This window comes from Argopecten irradians, chromosome 14, assembly GCF_041381155.1.
Source record: "Argopecten irradians isolate NY chromosome 14, Ai_NY, whole genome shotgun sequence".
NCBI lineage: Eukaryota > Metazoa > Mollusca > Bivalvia > Pectinida > Pectinidae > Argopecten > Argopecten irradians.
The window spans coordinates 31,060,236-31,074,513 of NC_091147.1; the positions used below are offsets into that span (position 1 = coordinate 31,060,236).

Genomic DNA, 14,278 nt, shown 5'->3' on the forward strand with positions numbered 1-14,278 from the left:
AGTAACTGAATCAGTTACTTGAGAAAGTCTGTATTTTCATGTGTAAACCTCTAAAATTATGTATAATTGAATTATGTAATGTATTTTTCCAAAACGTTGTTAGTTGTATAATGACCTTGTAACGCTTCCACATCACTATCTGGACCAGTTTGGGACGCCTGTATTTGCCTTAGAACCTCAGCTATATTCTGCATTCCTTCCGGTGAACCTTTGAAATAAGTCAGACATAAACAATGATGAAGGTTATAGAAGAAAATTCAAGTAAAAATAAAATGCGATATATTCGTTTACATGATAAGAAAAAGATTACATATTAATTATTTAAAGAACTTTTGTTGAGGTCAATATGGTGTTATAACGCCTTGGTACAATTAAGTACTGACCAAGGGCGCTGCACAAGGTCATTATTTTAGTTTTCGCCATTACGTTATAACACCATATGGACAAAAACAAACGTCCTTAATTTTTCTATTAGATGTGCATTTCCCTTGACAAATGTCAAATGAATTAAGCGTTTTACATATCGATTACAAGGAGAAGGATGGCTACAGGACGTCACCCTGAAAACTCAACGTTTTTGTAAAAACGTCACAGAAGGTATATTGACTCGATGTTTCGAAAAATGGAAACATCGAGTAAATGTACTATATATTGAACGTCAAATGACTCTGCATTTGGTTCCCAATAAGACTAGTGGAAAATCAGAGCAAATCTAATATATTGTTATAAGACTATTTTAGATATGGTCTGAGCTTCAATTATTTTCATTGCCTAATACGTGTCACTTGACGTTCAATATGTAGCATATTGACTAGGTTTTTCCATTTTTAGAAACACCGAGTCAATATTCTTCTGAAAACATCATTGCACAAACGCTGAATTACATCAGGGTGTCGATCTTTGACCAATGCTTTTCTTATGACTAATATGCACATTAGTTTATATTGTTTTTTGTCATTATGTGAGGAAAACCACATATCTAATATAAAAGTTAACGACCTTTGTTTCGGTAAATATTTTGTTACATAGCCCTTTTAGAATTTTAAATAATGTCGTCGGAATACACTTTCAGTCATATTTCATTCTACTCGGGCGATATAACACCATATGGACCGAAACAAATGTCCAAAATTGATATGTATTGACAGATACGCTAATTTGAAATATTCAAAATGTAATGTAATATTGATATTCAAAATAGGGTATTATATATTATCATAAACCAGCATATCCGAATATTCAAAGATGGATGTAATACTCATCCTTAAATATGCCACTAACGATTAAAATGTATAGTATATTACATGGCTCAGTCATACAGTTTATTACGTGGCTCGGTGAAAAAGTATTTTACGTGGCTCAGTAATACAGTATATTATGTGGCTCAGTGATACCGTATATTACATGGCTCAGTGATACCGTATATTATGTGACTCAGTGATACAGTACATAACGTGGCTCAGTGATACACTATATCACGTGGCTCAGTGGTACAATTTATAACGTGACTCAGTGCTACGGTATAATACGTGGCTAAGTGATACAGTATATTACGTGGCTCAGTGATACAGTATATTACGTGGCTAAGTGATCACCATATTACGTGGCTCAGTGATACAGTATATTACATGTGCAGTGATACAGTATATTACGTGTACAGTCATACAGTATATTACATGGCTCAGTGAAACACTATATTACTTGCATCAGTGATACACTATATTACGTGGCTCATGGATACCATATATTACGTGTTCAGTGATGCAGTATATTACTTGGCTATGTGATACACTGTATAACGTGTCTCAGTAATACACAATATAACATGGCTCAGTCATACAGTATATTACATGGCTCAGTGATACAGTTTATTAAGTGGCTCGGTGATACAGTAAATTACATGGCTCAGTGATAACGTATATTACGTGGCTTAGTGATACAGTAAAATACTTGGTTCGGTGATACAGTATATTACATGACTCAGTGATACAGTAGAATACTTGGTTTGGTGATACAGTATATTACGTGGCACAGTGATACACTATATTACGTGTTAAGTGATACAGTATTTTACGTGACTCGGTGATACAGTATATTACTTAGCTCGGTGATACAGTATATTACGTTCCTCATTGATGCAGTATACTTCGTGGATCAATTGTACAGTATATAACGTGGCTCAATGATACAGTATATTACGTGTATCAGTTGTACAGTATTTTACGTGGCCATGTGATAAGTTTACTACGTGGCCATGTGATACAGTATATAACGTGGCCCAGTGATACAGTATATAAAATGGCTCAGTGATACAGTATATTACGTGGCTCAGTGATAAAGTGTATTACATGGCTTAGTGATACAATTTATTAAGTGGCTCGGTGATACAGTTTATTACGTGGCTCAGTGATACATTATATTACGTGACTCAGTGATAAGTATTTTATGTGGCTCAGTGATACAGTTTATTACGTGGCTCAGTGATACAGTATATTACATGGCTCAGTGATACAGTATATTACGTGGCTCAGTGATCCACTATATAACATGACTCAATGATACACTTTATTTCGTGGCCCAGTGATACATTATATTACGTGGCTCAGTGATACAGTATATTACGTGGCTCAGTGATGTAGTATATTACATGGCTTGATGATACTATACAAATATAGCATTTTGATGAGGTCGATACATGGTTATATCGACCAAAGAAAAAATATTGACCGAGGACGTAGTCCGAGGTCAATATTTTTTTCTGTGGTCGATATAACCATGTATTGACCGAAATCAAAATGCTATAATTGTTTTATTATTTTTCTGGATTTTATACATTTTGAAATGAGTGTGAAACTAAATGAGCATCGCATTGTAAATTCTGCTTCGTGATGACAGTTACAATCCTATGATATTATAACAAGTATAATTCAAAAACAACATATGAAAGCAGTATCAATTGATGCACTTCAAGCTTTTATTAAATGAACCCGGTGCATGCGTGTTTGTAAATTACATACATGTACTCCATTAAACATGTAGCTCCATGTCTTTAGGACACAGTCAATTAAATGTATAGTTTGTTCTCCGTTGAAATAATACACTTCGACGCCAAACATATATTAACAGATTCAGATTGACATTAAGATACATTATCAGGGGCGTAGGAAGCGGGGGGGCAGGGGGGGCAACTGCCCCCTGTTCCCCAGGACGGGGGGGCAAACATGTCTTTTTGCCCCCCCATTTTCGCCGACTGAAATGTTCTAAAAATGCATATTTGAAAGAAAAAAGAGTCCTCCTGCACAATTTTCGTACTTCATTCTAAAAAAATTTCCGCTGCGCGGCGCATTTCCTAAAACGTTCAAGCACATAATGTTCAAACCTTTAATAGTAGTAATTCAATACACATGAACTACACTAAAAATGTCCATTAAGGGATTCTACGTACTGCATTTGTATTTCAAAAATGTCTCTTAAAAGATTACTTTGTTAATATGTCTTAGCAAGACAATTAATTCATTATTATTTTGAGTTACAAAACAATGTGCCAATGGTGTGAAGCCGGTATGTTCAGATCGAGCAGGGCTGCACAATGATATGACGACACAATTATCACAATTATCATTTTTAAATGCAGGTTACTTTAAATCGAAAAATTACCATGGTAAGAATGCTTTGATATCATTAAAATACATCGTTAAACATTCTAAAATCGTAATTTTTTTCCCGGGGGAGACCCCCGGACCCCCCAAACTCCAAAATCTCGCGCCTTCGGACGCTCGCAAATTCATCAAAATGCATTGTAAAACTCATCTTAGCCATTCTAAATCGTAATATTTTTTCCCAGGAAAGACCCCCGAACCCCCATAACACCAAAATCTCGCGCTTTCGGGCGCTCGCAAAATCATCAAAATACACTGTAAAATTCATCTCAGCCATTCTAAATCGTAATATTTTTCCCGAGGTCGACCCCCAGACCCCAAAATCTCGCGCCTTCGGTGCTCACACGCTAATTTGGCCAGTTTTCGTTAATTTCCTTTTAGCGACCCCACTGTCTATAAATGTGTACAAGGATTATATTTAATGATATATGAAAAAAGTATATAAAGTATATATGGTTGTGTGTTGAATTAATCTCCTCCTGTAGGTGCGGCGGGGGGGGGGGGGGGTTACAAAATATTGAGGACCTTTGCCCCCCCATTACGTTTCATCTTTCTACGCCACTGATTATCTTATGCTTAGTACTTCATACAGTAGGATTAGCCTAGGCGTAATGTTGTAAGTAGCCTAGGTGGAATTTTAAAATAAATATCAAACGTATTCACTATTCAATGGCTCCAAACGCTTAATGAATGTTATTTGATTATTTCCTACTCTCCTACCGTGTCTATATTGAAACTTTAAAAGCTTAAACTGCAGTCATCAGCTGGAAGTCATCATCATCTTTGATAGAAGCCGAAACAATCAACGTCGTCTGTCACATTTTGTGGTTACGCTTCAAACTCATGTCATCAAAGCGTTTGTTTCAAAGCGCCAGGAACACAAAGCGTTTTGGTAACGTAGATGATAACGTTATCTAAAAATAACCGTGCAATATACTTTTTCTATAAACTACTTCCGGAAAAATCGTGCAATATAGTTTTTTATCGGTGATCACGTGGCGTGTTTTTGACCAATGAGAAGTGACAAAAAATCCAGAAAAATAATAAAGTATATTGCATGTCTCAGTGTTACAGTATATTACATGGCTCAGTGATACAGTATATTACGTGGCTCAGTGATACAGTATATTATGTGGCTCAGTAATACAGTATATTACGTGGCTCAGTGATAGAGTATAGTATGTGGCTCAGTCATACAGTATAATACATGGCTCAGTGATACAGTTTATTAAATGGCTCAGTGATAACGTATATTACGTGGCTTAGTGACACAGTTTATTACTTGGCTCAGTGACACCGTATACTACGTGACTCAGTGATACAGTATATTATGTGGCTCAGTGATACAGTATATAACGTTGCTCAGTGATACAGTATATAACGTGGCTCAGTGATACAGTATATTACGTGTCTAAGTGATACAGTATATTATATGTACAGTGATACAGTATATTACGTGGCTCAGTGATACAGTATATAACGTGGCTCAGTGATACAATATAATGCGTGTTAAGTGATACAGTATATAACGTGGCTCAGTGTTACAGTATTTTACACGACTCAGTGATACAGTATATTACGTTTCTCGGTGATACAGTATATAACGTTGCTCAGTGATGCAGTATATTACGTGGAACAATTGAACTGTATAATACGTGGCTCAGTGATACAGCATATTACGTGCCACAGTGATACAGTATATTACGTGGCTCAGTGATACACCGTATTACGTGGCTCAGTGATAAACCGTATTACGTGACTCAGTGATACACTATATAACGTGTTTAGTGATTCGGTATATTACATGGCTCGATGATAGACTATATTACGTGGCTCAGTGATACAGTATATTACATAGCTCAGTGATACTGTATATTACATTTCTCAGTGTTACCTATATTACGTTACTCGGTGATACAGTATTTTACGTGGGTCGGTAATACAGTATATTACGTGACTCAGTGATATAGTATATAACGTGGCCCAGTGATACACTATAGTACGTGTTCAGCCATTCGGTATATTACATGGCTCGATGATAGACTATATTACATGGCTCCGTAATACAGTATATTACGTGGCTCAGTGATACAGTATATTACGTGGCTCAGTGATACAGTATATTACGTTGCTCAGTGATACAGTATATTACATAGCTCATTGATACAGTATATTACGTGGCTCAGTGATACAGTATGTAACGTGACTCAGTGATACAGTATATTACGCGGCTCGGTGATACAGTACATTACGTAGCTCGGTGATACAGTATATTACGTTGCTCAGTGATGCAGTATATAACGTGTTCAGTGATTCGGTATATTACATGGATCGATGATAGACTACATTACGTGGCTCAGTGATACAATATATTAAGTGGCTCAGTGATACAGTATATTACATTGCTCAGTGATACTATACAAATATAGCATTTTGATGAGGTCGATACATGGTTATATCGATCAAAGAAAAAATATTGACCGAGGACGTAGTCCGAGGTCGATATTTATTCTGTGGTCGGTATAACCATGTATTGACCGAAATCAAAATGCTATAATTGTTTTATTTTTTTTCTGGATTTTTACATGTTGAAATGAGCGTGAAACTAAATAAGCATCGCATTGTAAATTCTGCTTCGTGATGACAGTTACAATCTTATGATTTTGTAACAAGTACAACTCAAAAACAACATATGAAAATATTACATGCATCCGGTGCATGCGTGTTTGTAAATTGCTTACATGTACATGTACTCCATTATAAATATAGCTCCATGTCTTAAGGGCACAATGTGACAGTCAATTAAATGTGTAGTTTGTTCACCGTTGAAATCATCCACTTCGACGTCAAACATATATTAATAGATTCAGTTTGACATAAAGATACATTCTCTTATGCTTAGTACTCCATTCAGTAACATAAAATTCGTATACATACAGTGGGATTAGCCTATAGCTAGGCCTAATGTTGTAACTAGGCTAGCCTAAGTGGAATCTTGAAAAAATAACCATCAAATGTATTCACTATTTAATGGCTCCAGACGCTTAATGAATATTATTCGATTATTCCTACTCTCCTACCGTGTTGACGTTGGAAATTTAAAAGATTAAACTATAGTCATCAGCTGGAAGTCATCATCATTTTTGTAAGAAACCGAAACAATCAACGTCGTCTGTCACATTTGTTGGCTACGCTTCAAACTCATGTCATCAAAGCGTTTGTTTCAAAGCGCCAGGAACACGAAGCGTGATGGTAACGTAGACGATAACGTTATCTAAAAATAACCGTGCAATATACTTTTTCTATAAACTACTTCCGGAAAAATCGTGCAATATAGCTTTTTATCGGTGATCACGTGGCGTGTTTTTGACCAATGAGAAGTGACAGAAAATCCAGAAAAATAATAAAGTATATTACATGCCACAGTGATGCAGTATATTTCGTGGCTCAGTGATACACCATATTACGTGACTCAGTGATACAGTATATAACGTGGCCCAGTGATACACTATATAGCGTGTTCACTGATTCGGTATATTACATGGCTAGATGATAGACTATATTACTTGGCTCAGTGATACAGTATATTACGTGGCTCAGTGATACAGTATATTAAGTGGCTCAGTGATACAGTATATTACGTGGCTCAGTGATACAGTATATAACATAGCTCATTGATACAGTATATTACGTGGCTCAGTGATACACTATATTACTTGGCTCGGTGATACAGTATATTACGTGGCTCAGTGATACAGTATATAACGTGACTCGGTGATACAGTATATTACGCGGCTCGGTGATACAGTATATTACATAGCTCATTGATACAGTATATTACGTGGCTCAGTGATACACTATATTACTTGGCTCGGTGATACAGTACATTAAGTAGCTCGGTGATACAGTACATTACGTAGCTCGGTGATACAGTATATTACGTGGCTCAGTGATACAGTATATTACGTGGCTCAGTGATACAGTATATTACGTTGCTCAGTGATGCAGTATGTAACGTGTTCAGTGATGCAGTATGTAACGTGTTCAGTGATTCGGTATATTACATGGCTCGATGATAGACTATATTACGTGGCTCAGTAATAGACTATATTACGTGGCTCAGTAATACAGTATATTAAGTGGCGCAGTGATACAGTATATTACATTGCTCAGTGATACAGTATATTACGTGCCACAGTGATACAGTATATTACGTGGCTCAGTGATACAGTATATCACATAGCTCAGTGATACAGTATATTTCGTGGCTCAGTAAAGTAGTATATTACGTGCCTTGATAATAAAGTATTTTATATGGCTCAGTGTTACAGTATATTACATGGCTCAGTGATACAGTATATTACGTTGCATAGTGATACAGTATATTACGTGGCTCAGTCATACAGTATATCAAATGGCTTAGTGATACAGTATATTACGTTTCTCATTGATGCAGTATACTTCGTGGATCAATTGTACAGTAAATTACGTGGCTCAATGATGCAGTATATTACGTGGATCAGTTGTACAGTATATTACGTGGCCATGTGATACAGTATATTACGTGGCTCAGTGATCCACTTTATAACATGGCTCATTGATATACTCTATTTCGTGGCCCAGTGATACATTATATTACGTTGCTCTGTGATATAGTATATTACGTGGCTTAGTGATAGAATGTATTACATAGCTCAGTGATACAGTATATTTCGTGGCTCAGTAAAGTAGTATATTACGTGCCTTGATAATAAAGTATTTTACATGGCTCAGTGTTACAGTATATTACGTGGCTCAGTGATACAGTTTATTACATGGCTTAGTGATACAGTATATTACGTGGCTTAGTGATACAGTATATTACGTGGCTCAGTGATACAGTTTATTACATGGCTCAGTGTTACAGTATATTACGTGGCTCAGTGATACAGTTTATTACATGGCTCAGTTATACAGTATATCACATGGCTTAGTGATACAGTATATAAATAGCTCGGTGATACAGTACATAACGTGGCTCAGTGATACACTATGTTACGTGTTTAGTTATACAGTATATTACGTGGCTCAGTGATACAGTATATTACTTAGCTCGGTGATACAGTATATTACATTTCTCATTGATGCAGTATACTTCGTTGATCAATTGTACAGTATATTACATGGCTCAATGATGCAGTATATTTCGTGTATCAGTTGTACAGTATATTACGTGGCCATATGATACAGTTTATTACGTGGCTCAGTGATACTGTATATTTCATGTCTCAGTGATACAGTATATTACGCGGCTCAGTGATCCACTTTATAACATGGCTCATTGATATATTTTAATTCGTGGCCCAGTGATACATTATATTACGTTGCTCTGTGATATAGTATATTACGTGGCTCAATGATATAGTTTATTACATGGCTTGATGATACAGTATATTACATGGCTCAGTGTTACAGTATATTACATGGCTCAGTGTTACAGTATATTACGTGGCTCAGTGATACAGTATATTACGTGGCTCAGTGATACAGTATGTTACATGGCTCAGTGATAGAGTATATTACATGGCTCAGTGATACAGTATATTAAGTGGCTCGGTGATACAGTATATTAAGTGGCTCAGTGATAACGTATATTACGTGGCTCAGTGATACAGTATATTACATGGCTTAGTAATACAGTTTATTACTTGGCTCAGTGATACAGTATATTACGTGGCTCAGTGATACAGTATATTACGTGCCTTAGTGATACACTATATTTCGTTCCTCAGTGATACATTATATTACGTTGCTCAGTCATACAGTATATAACGTGGCTCAGTGATACAGTATTTTACATGACACAGTGATACAGTATATAGCTTGGCTCGGTGATACAGTATAGTACATGTACGTTGCTTGGTGATACAGTATATTACGTTGCTCAGTGATGCGGTATATTACGTGCCACAGTGATACAGTATATTACGTGGATCAGTAATACACCATATTACGTGACTCAGTGATATAGTTTATAACGTGGCCCAACGATATACTATAGTACGTGTTCAGTGATTCGGTATATTACATGGCTCAATGATAGACTATATTACGAGGCTCAGTGATACAGTATATTTCGTGGCTCAGTGATACAGTATATTACGTGGCTCAGTGATACACTATAATACGTGTTAAGTGATACAGTATATTACGTGGTTCAGTGATACAGTATTTTACGTTACTCAGTGATACAGTATATTACTTGGCTCGGTGATACAGTATATTACGTTGCTCGGTGATACAGTATATTATGTTGCTCAGTGATGCAGTATATAACGTGGCACAGTGATACAGTACATAACGTGTTCAGTGATTCGGTATATTACATGGCTCGATGATAGACTATATTACGTGGCTCAGTGATACAGTATATTACGTGGCTCAGTGGTACAGTATATTACGTGGTTCAGTGATACAGTATATTACATAGCTCAGTGATACTGTATATTACATGTCTCAGTGTTACCTATATAGCGTGATACAGTATTTTACGTGGGTCGGTAATACAGTATATTACGTAGCTCCGTGATACAGTATATAACGTGACTCAGTGAAACAGTTTATTATATGGCTCAGTGATACAGTATTTTACGTGGCTCAGTGTTACAGTATATTACGTGGCTTGATGACATAGTATATTACATGGCTCAATGATATAGTATATTACGTGGCTCAGTAATAGAGTATATTACGTGGCTCAGTGACACAGTATATTACGTCGCTCTGTGATACAGTATATTACATGGCTTAGTGATACCGTATATTACGTGACTCGATGATACAGTATTTTACGTGGCTCGGTGTTACAGTATATTACATGGCTTGATGACATAGTATATTACGTCGCTCAGTGATACAGTATATTACTTGGCTCAGTGATACAGTTTATTACATAGCTCAGTGATACAGTATATTACTTGGCTTAGTGATACAGTATATTACGTGCCACAGTGATACAGTATATTACGTGTCTCAGTGATACACCGTATTACGTGGCTCAGTGATAAACCGTATTACGTGACTCAGTGATACACTATATAACGTGTTCAGTGATTTGGTATGTTACATGGCTCGATGATAGACTATATTACGTGGCTCAGTGATACAGTATATTACATAGCTCAGTGATACTGTATATTACATTTCTCAGTGTTACCTATATTACGTTACTCGGTGATACAGTATTTTACGTGGGTCGGTAATACAGTATATTACGTGGCTTTGTGACACAGTATATTATGTGGCTCAGTGATACAGTATATTACGTAGCTCCGTGATACAGTATATAACGTGACTCAGTGAAACAGTATATTATATGGCTCAGTGATACAGTATTTTACGTGGCTCAGTGTTACAGTATATTACGTGGCTTGATGACATAGTATATTACATGGCTCAGTGATATAGTATATTACGTGGCTCAGTAATAGAGTATATTACGTGGCTCGGTGACACAGTATATTACGTCGCTCTGTGATACAGTATATTACATGGCTTAGTGATACCGTATATTACGTGACTCGGTGATACAGTATTTTACGTGGCTCGGTGTTACAGTATATTACGTGGCTTGATGACATAGTATATTACGTCGCTCAGTGATACAGTATATTACGTGGCTCACTGATAACGTATATTAAGTGGCTCAGTGTTACAGTATATTACGTGGCTCAGTGATACAGTATATAACGTGGCTCAGTGATATACTATAATACGTGTTAAGTGATACAGTATATTACGTGGCTCAGTGATACAGTATTTTACGTGACTCAGTGATACAGTATATAACTTGGCTCGGTGATACAGTATATTACTTTGATCGGTGATACAGTATATTGCGTTGCTCAGTGATGCAGTCTATAACGTGGCCCTGTGATACACTATATAACGTGTTCAGTGATTCGTTATATTACATGTTTCGATGATAGACTATATTACGTGGCTCAGTGATACAGTATATTACGTGGCTCAGTGATACAGTTTATTACATAGCTCAGTGATACAGTATATTACGTGGCTCAGTGATATAGTATATTACGTGGCTTAGTGATACAATATATTACGTGACTCAGAGATACAGTATATTACGTGGCTCAGTTATGCAGTTTATCACGTGACTCGGTGATACAGTATATTACGTGGCTCAGTGATACAGTATATTACGTGACTCAGTGAAACAGTATATTACGCGGCTCTGTGATACACTTTATTACAAGGCTTGGTGATACAGTATATTTATTGGCTCAGTGATACAGTATATTACGTGGCTCAGTGATACAGTATTTTACGTGACTCAGTGATACAGTATATAACGTGGCTCAATGATACAGTATACTACATGGTTCAGTGATATAGTATATTGTGTGGCTCGTTGATAAGTATATTACGTGGCTCAGTGATATAGTATATACATGGTTCAATGATACAGCATATTACATGGCTCAGTGATACAGAATATTACGTGGCTCGGTGATACAGTATATTATGTGGCTCGGTGATACAGTATATTACGTGGCTCAGTGACACAGTATATTACATGGATTAGTGATACAGTATATTACGTTGCTCGGTGTTACAGTATATAACATGGCTCGGTGATAAAGTGTATTACGTGGTTCACTGATACATTACCTGTGTGTTCATCTATCAAGCCAGTATTTCCGGAGTTGATGATGTGAGTGTTGATATTAACGGGTTGAAGAGACTTCTTTCCAGCTTTTTGTTTCTTCTTTTCCAAATAGGTGATCAAAGTCTTGAGTTCCCATATTGCTAAACATAAATAAAGGTTTTCACGTACAACTTATCATAAATAAAAGTTGTTGCGCATAGCTAAACCTAAATAAATAAAGGTTGTCACGTATAGCTAAACATATATAATTGTTGTCACGTATAACTTACATATAAAGAGATTGTCATGTATAGCTAAACACAAATAAAGGTTGAGTTCCCATATTGCTAAACCTAAATTAAGGTTGTCACGTATAGTTTAACATATATTAAGATTGTTACGTGTAGCTTATCATATATCAAGGTCGTCACGTATAGCTGAACATACAATGTATATATAAAGATTGTCACGTATAGTTAATATAAATAAAGGTTGTCACGTATAGCTTAACATGGTCACGTATAGCTAAACATAAACAAGAGGCCCATATTTACTCAAGTAATCTCATTCACAATGTCCAATAATAATTCTTAGTGCAAAGGGCAATAACTCCGTTATTTACTATTGAATCACGCTGATTTTTTTAAACGTCCAAGATCTTTCCAATGTTAGTATACATACAAAGTTTCATTAAGATCGGTTTACATTTACTCAAGTTATCGCGTTCACAAGGTCCAATGATAATTAAAAGTGCAAAGGGCAATCCCTCCGAAATTTACATTTAAATCACGCTTATTTTCGAACTCGTCCAAGATCTTTCAAATGTTAGTCTACATACAAAGTTTCATTAAGCTCGGTTTATATGTTCTCAAGATATCGTGTTCACAATTTCCAATACTTGTTTTTAGTGCAAAGGACAATAACTCCGTAACTTACAATCTAATCACACATCGAACTCGTCGGAGATCTTTTCAATGTTAGTCTACATACAAAGTTTCATTAAGATCGGTTCATATTTACTCAAGTTATCTCATTCACAAGGTCCAATAATAATTATTAGTGTAAAGGGCAACGACTCTGTAAATTACATTCAAATCACGCTGATTTTCAAACTCGTCGGAGATCTTTCCAATGTTAGTCTGCATAAAAAGTTTCATTAAGATTGGTTCATATTTACTCAAGTTATCGTGTTCACAATGTCCAAATATATCTTTAGTGCAAAGGGCAATAACTCCGTAAATTACCGTCGAATCACGCTGATTTTCATAATCCTTCGAGATCTTTCAAATGTAAGTCTGCATACAAAGTGTCATTAAACTCAGTTTAATATCTACTCGAGTTATCGCGTCGTTAAAGTTGTCACGTATAGCTTAACATAAATGAAGGTTTTGTTCTCATATCGCTTAATATATATACAGGTTGTCACGTATAACTTAACTTGAATAAAGGTTGTAAAGTATATCTTAACATAAATAAAGGTTGTCACGTATAGCTTATCACAAATTAAAGTTGTTATAATAAATAAAGGTTGAGTTCTCATATCGCTAAATATAATTAAACGTAGTGACGTTTTTTTTATTCATGGCCAATGTTAGATAAGATTTCGCCGTAATGAAATACACTTCAAAATCAAAACGTCGCAACTGGAACTTTCCATGAAGAATGTGATTTGATTACAACATACTCGAGATACTTATTGATTACTATTAACCGCCAGGGTCATTTAGGTATAGTAGAGTACTCAGCTATCATGAGTGGCTATTCTGCACCTCCATACATTTCAACACATTTCAATTACGACAAATGGACTACGAGCAGTACATTACAACTTAGATCGTAATTATTTTGAACTTATATTCACTGTTTACCATGGGCTGCTTTTGGACCACCCTGTTTGTTTCTCTGTGATTCCAAGATCTGTTTAAGAAGTGTGGCCATATGACTGCGGTCTTCGAAGCTGCCTGGAAATGGA

General features: G+C 36.0%; 1 protein-coding gene across 2 annotated transcripts in view; it reads right to left on the reverse strand.

Annotated features, from left to right (window-relative positions):
• The window catches only part of LOC138307500 (serine-rich adhesin for platelets-like), an 81,497-nt gene extending 67,234 nt beyond the window's left edge, over nt 1–14,263 (reverse strand). For both annotated transcript variants that reach the window (XM_069248284.1, XM_069248283.1), the window contains exons 1-3: nt 14,175–14,263; nt 12,330–12,467; nt 116–208 (exon numbers count right to left, since the gene is read on the reverse strand). In XM_069248284.1, coding sequence (XP_069104385.1) covers nt 116–208; nt 12,330–12,467; nt 14,175–14,244 — 301 coding nt within the window. In that variant the 5' untranslated portion in view covers nt 14,245–14,263. The remainder of the gene's footprint in view (nt 1–115; nt 209–12,329; nt 12,468–14,174) is intronic.
• Between the last annotated feature and the right edge of the window lie 15 nt (nt 14,264–14,278).